Source organism: Marmota marmota, unplaced genomic scaffold (genome assembly GCF_001458135.2).
Source record: "Marmota marmota marmota unplaced genomic scaffold, marMar, whole genome shotgun sequence".
NCBI classification, from domain to species: domain Eukaryota; kingdom Metazoa; phylum Chordata; class Mammalia; order Rodentia; family Sciuridae; genus Marmota; species Marmota marmota.
In genome coordinates this window covers 1,376,009-1,395,038 of record NW_025999999.1, presented here as the reverse complement: position 1 = coordinate 1,395,038, position 19,030 = coordinate 1,376,009, and the positions used below count along the sequence as shown (strand labels likewise).

The window sequence follows — 19,030 nt, the reverse complement described above, 5'->3', positions numbered from 1 at the left end:
TAACAGTATAGAAACTTCTAGAATATTGCCCATAGTTCATAACTTTGTGATTTTCATCATTGTTATTTTGAACTTCATTTCAGATATCCAGAATTCACTTTTACTCTTCGTATTTATTTGGTCTATAGTGAGCATTGAGTGGAAAGTGCACATTATACATGCTTTGAAATATACTGGATCCTTAACATTTCCAAAAAATGCATGTTAATGAAAAAAAAAATTTAAAGAAATTCTGTGAGTCTTAAAGCTTTTTTTCATATCTGCAAGTTTCTAGACACTTTTAAATATTTGCAGGGTTGAATAACTGGAGTCTATTTCTTCCCCAGGGAAGAGCAGGCAATGCAGGCTAGGACTATAGGACCCTGACGGGAATGGATATTCAAGGAAGCTGAGGAGGGGTACAGCCAGGGGGCTTTCCTCTGTTGTGTTCAGGCAGTTTCTTTCCATTACAGGGTAGATTCCCATCAATTGTCTATTTTATCCTGGTATCCTCTGGTAAAAGTCACTGAGAGAATGTTTGTTTCTTCTGCTTGTATGAGGATGACTTTGACAGAAGGGATATCATTTTTTTTTTTTTTGCCTTGTGGTACTGGGGATTGAGCCCAGCCCTCTGAGCTCCAGGCCCTTCCCCTTTAAAGTTTATTTTGAGACAGGGTCTTGTTAAGTTGCCCAGGTGGACCTAGAACTTGTGATCCTCCTGCCTCAGCCTCTGAATTATCTGGGATAATAGGTATATTCCAGTGTGCCTGGTGGGATATTCTTATAAATCTTTTGTCAGTTTCATAGGTTGAAGCCAGCCCTTTGAAAATCTGATAGTTTTCAACTTTAATTGTTTTAGTTGGAATGACAGTTAAAACAGGAATTTATCAGTACTTAGCGTCTTATGTTTGTTCTCATTTCTACCAGCAGGCCAAAGTGTACTGAAGATAAACAACACTTGCCGAAAGTTCAAAGGGCACACAAGTTTGGTGATAAGAACCCACTATATTTATAGAATCACTGGAGTCTAAGCTTCCAGTTGCATTTACGCAGCTTACCAATGGCTCTCTTCATTGTCTTGGTGGTTTGTCTTTCTTGTTTGATTCTTTTTTCTCTGTGGAATCGAAGGCATGCCAAAGGGAAGCTCCCACCTGGCCCCACTCCTCTTCCAATCATTGGAAATATGCTACAGTTAGATATTAAGAATATTGCCAAATCCTTAAGCACTGTAAGTATGACTGATTCTCTTTCAGTTGTTTGCAACGAGTGAATAACATAGCCTTAGAGCTAAATAAAATATGGTCTTGGGTGCCATGTTTTAAAGGGAAGTATCCACTGGCTACCTGGATATGATTTTTCGAATGTATATAACTAGAAGAAAATGGGATCTATGAGGTGACTGTTGAAATTATCAAAAGCAGGAATTCTCTATCTTTATTGTGACCTAGGTCTCTATTTTAGTATTTATTCTTTGATGCGCTCTAATGGGAACGAAACTGTTTTCAGTTTCAGCAAAATCTACTGACTTACAGAGCTCCAACACTAAATTTTCCTGAAGCACATATTAACTTGAAGTCAAAGAAGTGACTAAGGGTTCAGGAATTTTGACAATTCCTATTACATTTGTCAACTTAAGAAATCAACAACTTTCTGCTCCAAGTTTACATAGTGGTGCCTCTCCAAAGGAATGATCTGAAACCTATCTTTCCCCAGAGATAGCTCAGTTGCTGTAGCACTGCCCTAGAAGCTCCTTCTTCCTGTGCCTTGGGTTCTGGATCAAGATTGTGTCAGCATCTGGTTTACCCATTTGTTAATTCACGGCTTTAGGCAGGTTTTAAGATTTCTCTGAGCTTTGAGCTCCATTTCCTTAAGATGTAAATAATAATGATTTTGCATGGGTTACCTGAGTGTATCATACATTCAGCAATAATTAATGACTACTTTGCATTAGGCACCATTGTAGATGAATACAGAGGATTTTTAATGGTAAATGAAAAATTTAAAAGAGTGGCATTATAGAATTTGCGGTCTGGAGAGTAGGCAGATACTATGACTAGTTTGCCAAGTTTTCCTGTATTAGTAAAATGTACAGATCTTTGGTGCTAAAAGGGTGATATTGAGAATGAATAACAAGGATTATTAGCAGTGTAAACATGTATACATGGGGCAATTTGGAGGAACTTTTTTAATCAGGAGGAGAAATAAATCGTTTTACTGTAAGTATAGTCAGGAAGGTTGAAATTGATGCAATTCTAGGTTTGGCAGGAAAAGTTTATTAAGTCATATAAACAGATGCATAATATAGTCTCTGTCACATAATTGGAGCTGAATAATAACAATAGCAATCTTACTAATAGTATCATGATAAGTACCATTTAAATGTATTTTCTTATTAAATTAATGGTTCTAAAAGTTGAATTCCTTCATAATTCCTTTATAATGGTACTAATGAGACTGTACAAATAAAAATATTTCTTTCAGTCCTTTACATTTAAGTATTGAAATTCTCACTTTTCTGCATCTCCTGCTTCTTTTCCAGCTAGCAAAAGATTATGGCCCTGTATTTACTGTGCACTTTGGCATGAAGCCCACTGTGGTATTATATGGATATGAAGCTGTAAAGGAAGCTCTGATTGATCGGGCAGAGGAGTTTTCTGGCAGAGGAAGTTACCCAGTGCTTGACCACATTTTCCAAGGATTAGGTATGATTGTTTTTTTGGGGAATGTCCTTGGGTTGATAAGTTGCAAGAATCCAAACAGTTGAAGAAATTAAGAAATTAGAAGCACTTGAAAAAAATTTATGAAACACACATTTCATAATTCTAAACGAAGCCTATGAATAAATTGTTTTAAAGTTTTATTAAATTTTGAATCAACATATATTAATTATACATATTAATGGGGTTTGGTGTGGTATTTCAAAATATGCATACAATCTGGACTGATGAAATCCACCCTTCTTTTTTCCACCCTCTTCTGCTCCTTCCTGACCTCTAATAATCTCTAATAAATAAATTTTCTCTAAGGTGTTGTTAATTCATTTCCAAAATCTATGAATGTGACATAATGTCCTCATGAAACATTAAATTCAGTGAAAGTAAACCATCTGACCACTAATGCTCTATGAATTTGTGCTTAAGACACTTTTAATTTAATTATGGCCAGTTGATATTACAAGCAAGTGACTGAAAGAGAACAGGGGAGGTAATGACTATAGCATTCTATTCACCAAATATTTTGCTTCTTGGACTGAAGCATGGATCTATGAGGCTCTGTTTGAAGCCTGGTTAATATTCGTGGAATCATTGCGGGTTTGGACTATTTCCAGATCTGTTTTTAATCTTTTATTCTTCTAAAAAACCTAAGAAGTATTCGAATCCAATAGAATACAAAGTATAAAGCACAGATATGCTCTGATAAAAGGATCAAGGAGAAATGCATAGGGATTATACATTGGATTGAGATTATAAAAGCTTTTTAAAAAATTAAGTACAGATGCTCCTTGATTTATGATGTGGTTATATCCCTGTAAACCCATCTAAGCTGAAAATATTCTAAGTCAAAATACATTTTGTACACTAACATCATAGTCTAGCATCAACCATTTACCTCCACGATTGCAAGGCTGACTGGGAGCCCTGGCCGACTGGTGCTGCCAAGGATCAGCACTGCATGTCACTAGCCTGACAAAAAATTAAGATTCAAAAATTTAAGTGTGATTTCTATTGGATATGTGTCCATTTTGCACTATTATAAAGTAAAAAAAAATTCAGAGATTAAAACACTGTTAAATTGGGGACTGTCTATAGTTGACCTGTCCAGTTTAGGAGCTGACTTTAAATTATTCATCTTTCTGGTGGGTTCTGGAACACACAGATAAATGATCCTTTTCTTCTCTACATTGTGTGCTAAGAGCTTCCTATGCAAATTGCCTATAATTTTGTCCCCCTTCCCCTTATCCTCTGTATCTTGTCTTGAGTTTGGAAGTCTGATTTTGAACTTACTGATGCTAAGACCACATTACGTGGAAGAGATTAAACAAGTAAAAGTGGGTATTGAGATGCGAAGAGCTATATGTCCATGACTATTTCCTTTATGTGAGGAATAGATTATCAGGAGATTCCTTCAAATGCAGAAGAGTTGTCTCACATTCTCTTGAGAATTGCCACCTCTTGATGATTCTCCTAAAATTCACTTACAATCATAAGAGTCATGCCTGAAGAATCCTATGTTTTGGACTCACTACGATTTATTAACTGTGTGATCACAACAGCAAGCATTTTATTTCCATAATCATCAACATTCTTTCCAGTATAATGGGGACAGAACACTGATTCACAGAATTGTTCTGAGATTTTGAGGAGATGATGGGTGAAGAAGAGTTTAATAATATGTAAGATCAAGTGTCCTGACAGTAAAATGCTAGGTTAGGTGACGAGAGGTGGCAGGTGAGGTGGGGCTTAATGGGAATTTCTGAAGCTGCCACCACTATATTTACATTCCTGGTTATGTGTCACTGTCATTTCCTGAGATGAGTGAGATGAGTACTCGGGTAGAACTCAAGACCATGGAGGATATTCATCTGTGCTCTTTTTCTTTGTGTCTTGATAGGAATTGTTTTCAGCAACGGTGACATATGGAAGCAAACTCGGCGTTTCTCCCTCACGGTTTTGCGGAATATGGGGATGGGGAAGAAAACCATTGAAGACCGAATTAAAGAGGAAGCCTTGTGTCTGATAGGCGAATTAAAAAAAACCAATGGTGTGTATAATTATTTGTATAATTAACAGTAATAGGGTAGACTAATTGCTATTACAAGTAGAATTTTAGATAAGGATATAGAGTATCAAGTAAACCAGAAATTTACTTTTTGTTCAGGTGACAGTAGTAAGAAGTGGAGTGGTGAGGGGCATAGCCACTTTTAGGACAGGTTGACAGGTCTTTAATATCATTACCCTTTGGCTTTCAATGTCAAGCAAGATTCATCTCTTTGGTAGTGGAAGTAGAAAAGACCAAGGAAAACAGCAAATAACATTTAGGTCAGGCATGGATGTGTCACAGAAAATTTCTTCCTATTCCATGGGCTCTATCTTAGTAACAAACAGGGTCACACCTAACTGTGAGACAAACTGGAAAATGTGATTAACTATGTCCAGAGGAAGAAGATGAGAACATGCATTTTGGGAATTAACTAGCAGTCTTGGCCATACTAACTTTAAAAACTAAGTAACTTTTCTAGTAACTTCTTAAGAAACATTACAAAGTCCACCTAATTCTTCCAATGTGCATGGTGGGATTTGTCTCATATGGAAGAGTGTAGGAGAGAAGGGGGAAGCAGCCACTGTACAAATCTCAGTGTATGCCCCTACAGGCCTGGAGCACAGGGGAAAGGAGGAGAAAGAGTGGGCAGGAGATCAGGCAGTAAGGGGTAAGGTCAGGATCATAAGGCATAGGTTGTTTTAGAACCTTATTATTTAAATATTTTAAAGCACATTATTAAATTAATAATACTTTATTCCTATGGTGAATCGCTGTTGTGTTTATTTATATAAATCTAGTTTCATTCTTAGAATAAATTTTTGGAAATGGATTAAGAGTGCCAATGAACATTGTTTGATACCTATTATGAAGAAAGGAAAGGAATGAGAATAGGGGGCATATACTGTGCATATTGTTCTGTAAACTTATTTTTAGATATAATATATCGAGTTGATAGTCTCATATGTTTGATTTTAAAGTACTCTCAAGAACATTAACTGAATTCTCTTATTTCCGATGTACCATAATTTAATTAGCCAGTCTTCTACTTTTGGTCAGATGAGTTATTGCTGGTCTTTGGTGCTATTAATACAAAAAAATGAAATTTATACAAAACATTGCAGATCTTTGACTATTTCCTTAGAATAAAATTTTGGAAATAGAATTAGCAAAGTAATTTGGCTTTTAATACATATTAAATAGGAAGAGACTTTTTTTGTACTTCATTTGGATATCCTTTCTTTGTCTTTTGTGCTACTGGAAATGGAGTGCAGGGGTGCTTTATCACTGAGCTACATTTCTAGCCCATTTTACTCTTTTATTTTGAGATTGTGTCTTGTTAAGTTGCATGAACTGGCCTTGAACTTGTGATTCTCCTTCTTCAGCCTCTGGAGTAGCTGGGATTTACAGGCGGGTACCACCATGCCTGGACTTACTTTGTATTTCAAATAGAATTTACACGGATGGGTTCCACTTTCCCATGGTGACCGTGACCTTCTCTTAGTTTTCAGACCTATGGTCACTGGCATTCTGCCTCATTCCATCTACTATTGGGGACCTCAGACTCTTGGGGACACCCATTTCAACATTGGATGTTGCTAACTGTTGGAAATGTCTTCCATAGATTGAGAAAAAACAGTGTGTCCTTGAAACTTCTACTTTTCGATTGAGCTAATTGTTTCCTTCTGGAGTTATAGGGCTGTGGTTGTCACTGCACAGAGGCAGGGTGCAGACTAATGCTGTGACACAGGCTGATAGGATATGAAAGTTTTATTATTCATGTCATGGTGCTTTCTGGGAAGACAGTGATTCCCAAGCAGGTCTGAAAATGGTGTGAGAAAGAAGGTAAGAGATACTGGCTTGAGGGTTTCATGGTGTTTTGGAGCTGTGGCCAGGATGGGGTCCCTGTGCAGGGCAGGGCTTGCATGGATTAAACTTCCTGCTTGTGCCAATGGAGTGAGCACTTGGGCTTTTTAATCCGCTTGTCTAGATGTGGGTAGAAGAGGAAGACAAAGGAATAAAGCTATCAAACATTTTTAAAAAAATGGAGATTGCTGGGTGTGGTGGTGCATGTCTGTAATCCCAGTGGCTCAGAAGGCTGAGACAGGAGGATTGGAAGTTCAAGGTCAACCTCAGCAATTTAGCAAGGACCTATGCAACTTAGTGAGACCCTGTCTCAAAATAAAAAATAAAAAGTCCTAGGGATGTGGCTCAGTGGTTAAGCACCCCTGGCTTAATTCCTTGGTACAAAAAAAGAAAAAAAAAAGAAGTTGTATTCTTTATTATGTAGGAAACCTGCTTTCAAAATTATAGTGGATTTTTTCAAATATCTGAGTATGACTGCGTTTATTTCTTATTACTCTCTCTTCTATAAGAAAATTATACCTGGATTTCCAAGGAGTGTTGTGTTAAATACAATTTCAAGTTCCCTTACTCTTTTTTTTTAAACTTAATATTTTTTTTTGTATTTTTTGCTTTTTAGTTGTAGATGGACATAATACCTTGTTTTATTTATTTATTTTAATGTAGTGCTGAGGATCAAACCCAATACCTCACATGTGCTAGGCAAGCGCTCTACCACTGAGCCACAACCCCAGCCCTACTTACTCTCTCCTCTTTCTTATTATTCTTTATTATTTGGTTGCTCAGTTTTCTACAGGCAGCATGAGAAAGTGTCTACATGAAATGATTTTCATGCATTTTCCTTTTTGTGAATTAGAACATTTGGAAAATAATGAAAGGAGTCAGATACCTGGGAATAGAAATTAACAAACTGGAGCTTATTAGTCACTTTTGTTTGGGGAAAAACAATGAATTGATTTTTAAGCATGTGGAGTTTGTAGTGATGATGGCCTATCTAGGAAGTTCACCCTTCCAAGTTATTTTAAATAATACATTTAAGATTTATATGAGAATTGTGTCCTAACTTCTAACTTCCATTGTTTTTAGGATCTCCATGTGATCCTACCTTCCTTCTGTCCTGTGTTCCCTGCAATGTGATCGCCTCTGTCATTTTCCAGAATCGTTTTGACTATGGTGATGAGAAATTTCATACCTTGATTCACTATTTTCATGAAAATTTCCGACTTGTAAGCACTCCCTGGATACAGGTAAGATCCAGTTCTACTTAAATGTGAAATTATCATTGGACCCAAGTCCATCTGCTCACTGCTTAAAAGCCAATACTTGGGAGATAAGAGTTGATGGGAAGGAAATCTGATTTATTCAAGGGATACCACCCTGAGAAGATGGAGGTGGGAGGCTGTGATACCTTAAAAATGAAGTTCATCATAGAGAACTCTGGTGCAAAAAGACTTTCCTGAGCAGGAGAGGGGATCATAGACTTGAAGGCTACATGCCGAGTCACACATGCAGGTTCATTAACCATCTCCCTCCCTTGGGAGTGTTTTCCTTTCTCTTTTACTGGAACATCTTTGTGGTAATAACCAACTTGCATCTCCTAGGCCAGTCCTTAGAATTCTTTAGGCAGACACTTTATTTTCCTGCAAGTTAAATGATATTCCACTTTTATTTAAGGAGCTGGATTAGCAAATCTTTAGCCCATACATTGATGTTATCTGAAGACCATCAGATGTTCCAGATTCTGAAAAACGAAAGAAAGAGAACTGATTAGAAGGTCTTGGAACCTGTATTTTCTTATTCCTTTTTCTTGCAATAGTTGCCTCCAGCAGTTCAGTCAGTCACTTAAAGATGGTTTTGTTTAGAAATTATAATGCTGGGCAAGGAAATAGACAAAAAACAACTTTTTGAGGGGACAGTTTTCAAGACAGGATAAAATATGACAAAATGATGTAGCCATTATTGCTGTTACAATTCCCCTTTAGTCAATCATTCAATTATTAAGACACTGAACAGGGGAGAAGAGCAAAAGGAAACTTTCACAGAACAGTTTTAATCTGTTAAGTGGCTTCAGTTTTGGAACCATCGGATAGTGGGAGATGAATGATATCACCTCCAGAATTCACAATTTTTAAAGTTGATTATAAGTATGTGGAGCTAGAGTGTTGATTTAGGTTTTCCTTCAGTTACAAAATAATTTTCTAGCTAATTTATTGCCCATACCTACCTCATCCCTCGGCCCTATTTCAAAATGGCTAAAGTGATGTTTATAAAGCTATTATTTGTAACCCGTTTGTGAGATATGAGGTTAGTTTAATAGTTCAAATGAAATTTATAACATGAAGTAAAGTAGAACAGAAAGAAAAATACAGTATTAGAGTAATTCATTTTAGAAAATTCATTTGAGAAACTTTTTTTTTTAAAAAAAATCTATAAGTATAGAGCTTGATGATGTAAAATGTATTTCTTATTATGGTATGGTACACTGTCAAAAAATTCTAGTAGATTGTGTTGAACAGTCATTAGCAACTGAAATTCTGTGTGGATTCATAAGGTCATCATGTGCTCTATCTGGGAAAAATCTCAGAGAACAAGTAGCCTACCCCTTCATTTAGCACCCAGAGGTATTAAGTATTTCTGAAAGTAGCTTTGGCAAAACAACCAGTGAGCTACATCTGGAATCTAAATTTCTGTACATTTGATAACCACAGACATTTTATTTGTGTCCTCTCCTTTAAATTCCATGTATGTTTTAGTGCAGGAAGTGGGTCTTACTCATTTGTACTCAGCATGTAGCAAAGTGGGTGACATCTAATAAGGGCTTATAAATGTTTCTTGAGTTAATGAAGGATTTTTTTCCTCTTTCAGCTCTATAATTTTTTCCCTAGTTTACATTATTTCCCAGGAAGTCATAATGAGCTCTTTAAAATCATTGCTAACCAAAAAAAGTTTATTATGGAGAAAGTAAAAGAGCATCAAGAATCTCTGGACATCAATAACCCTCAGGACTTTATTGACTATTTCCTGATTAAAATGGAAAAGGTATAATGTGACTCTGTCTTTATATCTCATGCTTGTGGGTAATGTCACTCAAAGATGAGCTTTGTTTTTCCATTACTTGTGCAACCTTCTGTTAATGCAAATCATTGAGTGTCTTGCGATATTTTAAAATTCTCAGTGGCGAAATGACATGAAAGGATTTGTATTTACCATGATAAAGGCTGTTCTTTATTTGGGGGTGAATTGATACACATATACAGTCACACGTTCAAGACTGATGATAATGTCACTGTTCATAAAATAACCTCCATGAGCCAGGGGTAGTGGTGCATGCCTGAAATTCCAGCAGTTTGGGAGGCTGAGGCAGGAGGCTCACAAGTTCAAGGCAGCCTCAGCATCTTAGTGAGGCCCTCAGCAATTTATCAAGATCCTGTCTCAAACTAAAAAATAAAAAAGGCTTTTGGTGCACCTCAGTGGTAAAACACCATTGGGTTTAATCCCCAGTACCAAAAAAACAAAACAAAACAAACAAGAAACCATCCATGAATGGAAGGCCTAACAATTAGTTGAACACAAGAATAGATAGAAATCTGGGGAGGCTTACCTTTGGAGAGATTGCAGGAGACTTCACAGTTGAGGTAGGTTTTGAGGAAACTCTGGTTTAGATTAACAGGGAGGGTAAAATAATACCAAGGAATGATAATTGTAGTGGTTAAGTGTGTGGAAATTTTGAGGAGGTTAATTTAACTTGATTTTAACTGAGGAATGGTGGTGGGTATGATGACTGATGAAATTGAGAATAGTGATGAAGTTGGGGAGTGTGTTAACACTGGAGGTCTGAAGGGTAGATTTCGACATGATGAAACAGACAGTGGACGCTAGAACTGACAGGGAGTAGCAGTGGATGACATAATAAAAATTATGTTTGCAAGACATTACGGAATAACTGATTTACTCTAGTGGGTGGGAAAGTGAGGACTTAGAAGTTTGTAACTGGTTTTATTTTAACAGTTTAAAGGAATTCTAATATTCTTCTTACTTCACCTTCAGCTATAGCATTAATGTCTGCCTTAATTTACCAAATACTTATGTTATATTGAATTATTTTATTTTACCTGGAAGACATTTTATTTACCAAGAAACTATCTCACATCATTTCTAGGAAAAACATAACACACAGTCTGACTTTACCATGGACAACCTGATCATCACCATCTGGGATCTGTTTGGTGCAGGAACAGAGACAACAAGTACCACAATGAAATATGGACTCTTGCTCCTGTTGAAGCATCCTGAGGTCTCAGGTATGAGCACAGATGACAGGCAGAATGAAGTCCAGGTAGGTGTTAGCAGACAACACTGATAACTGTTCCACTGTTTACCTGCATAGATAATGTACTAGAAATACTTTCATCATTTGTACTTTTACCTACCACTGGATGGATTCAATTCAAATTAGATCACTGGAAAAAGAATGAAATGTTTAAACAACACAGATCAGAAGGGCCATGGTTGTTATTCTTGCTATGGTGCAGAATCCTTGATTTGGTTTGGGACAGATGCAGTAACATTTGTCAAAGGATCTGGACATCCTATAAGTAGTTTCTGACCACTTTATATGACCCCTTTGTTCTAGATAAAACTCCAACTCCCAAACTGAAGAGATAGCCTCTTTCTTTCTCTGCAAAAATCTCTCTTGATGTGTCTTCCATGTCCAGATAAATATACCTTTGTCAAAAGATATTTATACTCAAATGCATTAACCATGTAGGGATTTGCTCAAGAAACTTACAATATTTCTCAATCAGAAAGGCTAACTCTCCAACTAAAAAATAATTGTACCCCAATTTAAAAAACCCTTTCTTTGCCGTTTTAGAAAAATAAAAATTTCCTCACAAACATAACTTCTCTTGCAAACGCAACTTTTTCATTTTCCCACCTCTTTTGTGTTGTATCCTCATCTACGAGGACATTTCCTTCATTGCTATATCATGACTTTGCTCTCATGCATTGCAACACATTCAGTAGAAATAAACCTCATGAGACTTACCTCCGTGATATCAGCACTTTGTTTTAGGTCCTTCTACCCTCCCATTGTTTATAGGGAAAATAGAAGCATAACCTTAATATTCCTTTACTAGTGTGCATAGTGAGATGTGGTGCTCCTGTGTTTCTTTCACATGACATATACTCTCTCATGAGCTTTTGAAAAACCTATGCTGAGTATGAGCAGAAACACTATGTATTATTTTACAAACCTTTAAATCTTGTGTGTACTTCACAAGATGTTATTGTGTCATGTTTCCCCATCACTTCCATTGGATTTCTTTTGCATCATATTTGTATATATTTTCCTTTCCTTTCTTCCCATCACAACTCTTACTGTGCCATTCTATGCCATTCTGATTTTATAAGTAGTTCCTGACCAATATATATGACCCCTTTCTTCTAGATAAAACTTCAGCCCCTAAATCAAGAAAGTGAAATTCCTTGTCTGAAATTCCTTTTTTTCTTCTTTACAGCTACCAAAGTGCAGAATTTTCACATGCTCCATTACAAAGTTTCATTCTCTAGGTGGTAGATAAATGTAACCTGACCAAAGTGGTAACATGGCATTGATACTCTGGAAAATGGGTTTTAGACTCTAATAGTGGTGGCTTAACATTCTGATTGTACTTGTGAGCAGCTGTGTAACCTCAGCCTCCTCACTACCTGTCCATGTTCCTGGTCTCTTATCTGTTTCACAGGGATGATATGGGAAAGACCATATATTACCTGGGTGTCTTTAGGAAATACACTTACTTCTCTGGCCAGGTTTCTTTCTAGACCAAACAAAATAATACCCAACACACAGTGCTATTTTGAGGAATTATACTGTAATGAATTATGCAGTATGTCTGTCATATATTACATTCTAAATAAATGTTAATTTTCTTCCTGTTCCCTTGTGCTTAATCAACCAAATATCTTATTCTGTTCTTCTCTTTATTAAGCATTTACTGCACCGAGTACTTCTTAACCTCTTGGAATTTACAATAATATTTATAATGAAAACTGGCATACACAAAGTGGTAAACTACATGGTTTTTAATGACTTTTTAAGATTCTAGATCTTTGAGTCTACACAAAATAGAGAATCTGGTTTGAAAACTGAACTTTGTTGGACAATTATGTTTTATATGTGTATATATTTAGGTAATTAATTGACATCTAATTTGCCCAGGAAGTTAAAACTTCTATTTTTCCCTTGTGGAGGTAATGATCCATAATTTCCCTATCTTCCACCACAATGATTAAGAATTCAAATAAAAGTTATTTCACATCTTTGTCATTTCATATAAATTATCATTTCTTCCTCCCCAGCTAAAGTCCAGGAAGAGATTGAACGAGTGATTGGAAGAGACCGCAGCCCCTGCATGCAGGACAGGAGCCGCATGCCCTACACGGATGCTGTGCTGCATGAGATCCAGAGATACATTAACCTCCTTCCCATCAACCTGCCTCATACAGTGATTCAGGACGTTAAGTTCAGAGAATACGTTTTTCCAAAGGTAAGAGATAATTAATCTATGCTTCTCCTTAGGAACCTTAGGCTGTCGATGATTCCAATGTGAATTTCCTAAACTTCTAAGGGAACTCAGGCATCTCACCCTCTGACCATGTGCTCCTTTCTTTCTTGTTTGTTGACACATTTTCTAAATAGAATACCAGTAGCAACCTCAGTATACTGATAGCTCCACCCTCTGCCTGGTTGTTAGTGCAATCTGCTTCCTTGCTCTCCCAGGTATGTTTTATTACTCTTGCCAATTAACCCGTGTCTTATATTCCCATCTCCCTCCCTCCCTCCCTGCTTTCTGATTCACTTACTTATAAAGAGCCTGATCCAATAATCTCCTTCCTCCTCCCCGACTTGAACTATTGAACCCAGTCTGCCAGAGAAGACTATGCAACCCAGCAGGTTGGTCTTATAATCACCACCCACAATACATGGGTATACTATTCACCAATTCTGAATGTGTCTCAAAGGTACTCAGAAACCCTGTTTTATAACTTTACTCATCTTGGGTCACCATGTTCCACAGTGACTCTTTTAACCTTGAACTTTCCTCAACACCCCAACTCTCTACCAGCTCCTTTATTCCAGGTGACTTGGTCTTCCACCTGACAGAGGAAATCAGAGCACTGGGAGGAAGTCCCTCAGTTCCCTTCCTCTAGATACACATACTTAGCTGCATCCACACAATTCTCTTTCATGTCTGTCACTGTGAAAGAAATCCCCTTTTATCTAAAGTAAACCCTTCTAAACTGCTGCATAGCCCCTTTCTCCTCACTTTTTCAAAGATCTTCCTTAAATAATAATTTCCTCTTGCTTCTTCTTCTTCTTTTGATTCTGGGGATTGAACTTGTGCATGCGAGGCAAGCACTCTACCAACTGAGCTGTATCCCCAGCCCCTTCTTGCTTAATCTTCATATTTTCCCTCCCTTCTGGCTCCTTTCTATCTACTCACATCTCTTACATCTTAAGAAAGATCTATCCTTAAACTCTAATCCCTTTGGCTCAAACTTTTCTCAACCATTTCCTCAAATTCAAAATTCCCAGAAAAAGTGGTTTGTTCTAGCCACGTAAACATTTCCCAATTGATCATTTATTCATCAACCCACTGAAAATTATCTTCCGTTCCAGTGATGCTGTGTTTATCCAGGTCATAGATGGCTGCCATGTTACTAAATTTAGCAATTTAATAACAGGCCTGATTTTGCTTGGCTTATGGCAGTGCCTATATTCTTCTAGATGTGTCACATTGTGATCCACCCACTTTCCACAATAGTGGCACAATCTCTATTTCTCATGCTAAGTATTTATTTTCAATATTCTTTATCTTGTAGAATGTTGAATAACATTTGTTGAATTCTAAATGCTGAAGATAAAGAATGATATAGTTTTGTCTGCCTGAAAATGTCTTTATATTAGCTGTTAATCTGTAATTTTGTGGGGCAGGAAGGTGATCTATTTCTCCCCAGATGTTGGAGTTTGGCCAACAAGTGTCTAATTTGAGAGTGACCCAGAGATTCTGTAGAGTTCACATATAGAATTTAGGGCTCTTCTTGTCTGGCCCTCTCTTTTCTGGGATTCAGCCAATTTCTTTTCAGCTTCTGTGTGGACAGCATAGCTGAAGCATGTCACTAGTTCTTCAAGACAGTGAGACTGATTATTATAGTCACCCAATATTCCCCTTCCCCCCTTCCTCCTACCCCCGTGCTTGCCCTAGAGGTAAAACCAGTTCCTTTGCATTTGGGATCACCCCACAATATATGTATGTATGTGCATTTATATCAGAGATTATCTGATAGGATTCTCTTGACTTTTCCCTATTAACATGTCTTTATCTTTGCTGACTTATTCTTTTGCAGTCTTCTTGATATTAACACTATCCAATAAATTTGAATTTCTGCTCTTTTCAACTTTATAATTTTATTTACTTATTGTTGTTTCTTTATAGAACTTAATAGCATATCTACTTTTATACAGGGATATAATAGCTACTATTTATTCCTTTATAATTATTCTTTAAATACTTGGGCACATTCATAATATCCATCTATTTAGAAGTTCTTGTGTGATAATTCTAGGATACCATGGGGTCTGTTTTTATTGACATTTTTTTCTTTAATTACGGGTTACATTTAGATACCAAAATATTGTGAAAACTTATCATTATCATAATGGTAATAAAATCTTTCTCCCTGAGCACTTTCACATGTGGCAGTATGTATGTAAAAATTTTTTTGGGCTGGGGGTGTAGCTCAGTGGCAGAGTCCTCACTTCCATTAGCAGGACACTAAGTTCAATGTCCTCCCTAATGTCTTTCACATATTATCCTATTTTACCATTTTACAACTACAATAAACTATGGTGGGTTGTTTGCATTTTACTAGTGATGGAAATGTAGTACTGAAATGTTAGACAACTTACATGTGGTAACATAGCTTGATTAGATAGAGGCAAAGATTCCATTGACTTTGAAAAATAAACTGAATCTAGAAGTTAGAAATTCTCTTTCCTTTCTAAAAGAATATGTTGCAATTCAGTTAAATCAACATATCAACAGGAGAACATCTGTTTTACTCAGCTGTTTTGTTGCCATGACCAAAAGACCCAACAAAAACAATTTTAGAGGAGGAAAAGTTTATTTGGGGACTTATGGTTTCAGAGGTCTCTGTCTCTATATGGTTGACTTTATTGCTCTGTACCCAAGGTAAGGCAGAACATCAAGGCAGAAGGGTGTGATGGAGGAGGGCAGCTCAGGACTTGAAAGGAAGCAGAGAGTGAGATTAAGATCAGCAGATCAGGGAAAAATATATATTCCAGCGGCATTCCCCCAATGACCCACCTCCTTCAGCCATACTTTACCTGCCTATTGTTACCACCCAGTTAATCCATGTACTGATTAGGTTAATGTTCTCATAACCCACTCATTTCACCTCTATACTTTTTTGCATTGCCTTACACAAACTTTTGTGGTACCTCATATCTAAACCATCACAGCATCCTTACCAGTTTCTCATCTTGATGGGAAATTAAATGTTTTTCAAGAATATGGAAATTCAAGTTACTGAGATTCAAAGAAGACTTCAAGTCAGTTCTCAAGAAAATAAGCGGGATTTTCAGTGACATCAGCTCTGTTAGACAATATTGCAATTTATTTGTCCAGAGCAATGCACTTCAGGGAGTTTCCTTGATTTTCTTTCTGCACAGGAAATGCTGTGTCAGACTACACCCTGCTGAGGATGGCCTTGCAGGCAGTGAACAGGGCCCTGGACCGGGCATTACATGGTTAAGACCTGTTGGGCTTGGCTGTTCATTTGTTATGTGACATGGAGCAAATAAATTCTCCTTTTGGTGCCTCCCACTCCCCTCCCTCATCTACAAGATCTATAAGAAGATTAGGTGAGGGATTTCTAATTGTTTTCAAGTTCCATGATTCATTTATAAACTAATTCATGTGTTTCTCTTTCTGAAAGGGCACAGAAATAATGGTGTCTCTGACCTCTCTTCTGTATGATGAAAAAGAGTTTCCCAACCCACAGAAGTTTGACCCTGGCCACTTTCTGGATGAAAGTGGCAACTTTAAGAAGAGTGACCACTTCATGGCTTTCTCAGCAGGCAAGCAAGCTCTGTTTTCATGTGTGCATCAGGGGTCAAGTGAGGAGAAGGGAGACTTCTCTGGCCTGTACGAATTGCCATTTCTATGAGGCCAGAGGCATGTTCAGGTTGTTAGGTTTTTCTCATTGGGTTGGAGGCTCTGCCCATTGATTCTGCTTCCTGACCCTGCAGAGATTCTGAAGAGCTCCTAGAAGTCCAGTTCTACCAAGAATTTTCTCAGTTACCTTGAGAAGTCAGTTTAATCAATAACATTACTGAGCACCTTATGTGTAGCAATCCCACACTGAGATCCAGGGATATGAAAGTGAATAAGAAACAGATCTTCCCTCCAAGAGAGAGGAAGATTAATTCACAGGCAATGAAGCTGTAGTGTGACCAATGCTATGCTAGAGGCTGCTGTGAGAGCATAGTGAGATGAGCTCCTGACTGGTCTTTTTGAGGCAGGGGAAGAGCATTTAGAGGGTAAGGGAAATTTTTTTTCAGGAAATAACATTTGAGTATTTTGTCTTAATTTGTAAGGGTCTTTGTAGGAAACAGGTGGCAAACACTCAAAAATGTTAGCTGAAGGGTCTAATAAGGAGGCTGTTTTCGGAGGCGTGCACAGGACAAGGGAAGTGGCCAAGTGTGCTATTAGGGACTAGCATCAGCAAGAAGATGTTTCCATCCCAGGTTGGAAGGTGCAAGGGAAGGAGGGTGTCCCTGGAAACTAAATAGACATTTAGCCAAGATACAGTGGATGCTTAAACTGCAAATGCGTGTATTGGTAGATGAATAAATACAGTCACTGCCAGAAGTAGGAAGTGGGAGAGTGGGACTGAAGCACTAAGTACTCTAAGCTCTTTGACACCCAGTTGTATGAATTCTAAGGAATTGGGTCCTGGATTAATACTGTCCCTAGAAGCCAGTTTCCAGGAAACAGATAGACATAAGTAAAGGAAGAAAGGGAAGAAGAGAAACCAGGTTTGTGGATGAATAGAAGCCAAGCATTAATTATTCATAGATTAATATATTCATTAATTTTGTATTATTTAAGCCTCCTCTTGTGATAACTCAGAAATAGAATTAAATGATTAATTGATTTGTGTGTCATTTTTAGGAAAAAGAGTTTGTGTTGGAGAGGGCCTGGCCCGCATGGAACTGTTTTTAATCCTGACCAGCATTTTACAGCATTTTACCTTGAAACCTCTGATTGATCCAAAAGACATTGACACCACCCCAAGTACAATTGGGCTAGGCTCTATACCACCCTCCTATGAACTCTGTTTCATTCCAGTCTGAAGAAAGGAAAGGTTACCAAATTTCTGAAAGAAACTCTACAGCCTCATCTGAACAAGTATATATATTTTTTTCTGGCTGATGTGTCAATCATTTTGTACACCCTAACAGGAGGAATACCATCCATGAGCTCTGTGTCTTCTAATTTTCCCCACCCTTCAAAATTCAGTTCAAACTTCCTGCATAAGAGAAACCTCACTGTTGAATATCTAATAAAATTCTTGTTGTAATACAGTTCTGAGATCATAAGCTACAGTGTATCTTCAGTGTATACCAAACAGAAACAAACTTATAAATTAGTTTATTTTAATAAAAATTAACAATCAGAAATTATCCTATGATTTTAAAAATATTTTAAAATAAAATACAGAATTTATGCATCTCTCACTTCTATGTAACTCTCTAGGGGAATGATTTCTTGACAGTTTGTTCAATATGCTTTTGTCTTTTTCCATGGTTATTAAATTATAATTATGTGTGTACATGTATATGTGTGTGGTGAACATGTTTATTCATGTATGTACAGGTTTATGTATGTGTATGCATATAGGGAGAAAACATGGAAAGATCTTTCCAGCCAGAGGGAACAAATAACAAGAAGTAAAATCTGAATTTGCCAGTTTGTCCAAGGATATCTTTTCTTTTTCCCTCTAGTGGTTAAACACTACCCTCTCATGCACATGGATAAATAGACCTAGGGGAATATGTATATATGGTGATATTTGAACACACAGAGAAATACTTACATATGTGTGTATATATGTTTAAGGTAGCTATGATTTGGAGATGACATTTATATACTGTTATAGATATTTTTACAGGCAGTATAAATAAATGTAACTCATAATGTCACATTATTTGGATATTCCATAATTGCCAAAATTATTTCCCTATTCAAATCTATATAGTTATGTGATATTTAGATTATTTTTGAACTGTTAATATAAAAATGCTATGTTCACATATACTTTTATTCCTGTACTTCATCAGGGT

At 37.0% G+C, this 19,030-nt stretch overlaps 1 protein-coding gene across 2 annotated transcripts; it reads left to right on the top strand.

Annotated features, from left to right (window-relative positions):
- Positions 1-935: 935 nt before the first annotated feature.
- Positions 936-18,525, top strand: LOC107149743 (cytochrome P450 2C21-like). 2 transcript variants are annotated; one of them, XR_001504458.2, is made up of 9 exons: positions 936-1,207; positions 2,519-2,681; positions 4,591-4,740; positions 7,687-7,847; positions 9,466-9,639; positions 10,760-10,936; positions 12,961-13,148; positions 16,621-16,762; positions 17,859-18,271. XR_001504458.2 is itself a non-coding variant. In XM_015494558.2 (9 exons), the coding sequence occupies exons 1-9, from the start codon at positions 1,040-1,042 to the stop codon at positions 18,038-18,040; spliced, it is 1,470 nt and encodes a 489-aa protein (XP_015350044.1). In that variant the 5' UTR covers positions 936-1,039; the 3' UTR covers positions 18,041-18,525. The 2 variants fall into 2 exon arrangements, 1 of the variants encoding a protein (XP_015350044.1); XM_015494558.2 differs by having other exon boundaries at positions 10,760-10,901; positions 17,859-18,525.
- Positions 18,526-19,030: the final 505 nt, after the last annotated feature.

Bases quoted from the DNA above. Each gene is read 5' to 3' on its own strand.
- LOC107149743 (XM_015494558.2), top strand. From the start codon at position 1,040: ATGGCTCTCTTCATTGTCTTGGTGGTTTGTCTTTCTTGTTTGATTCTT. The intron at 2,682-4,590 runs GTATGATTGTTT...GTGTCTTGATAG, and splicing joins CCACATTTTCCAAGGATTAG to GAATTGTTTTCAGCAACGGT. The intron at 13,149-16,620 runs GTAAGAGATAAT...TCTTTCTGAAAG, and splicing joins GAGAATACGTTTTTCCAAAG to GGCACAGAAATAATGGTGTC.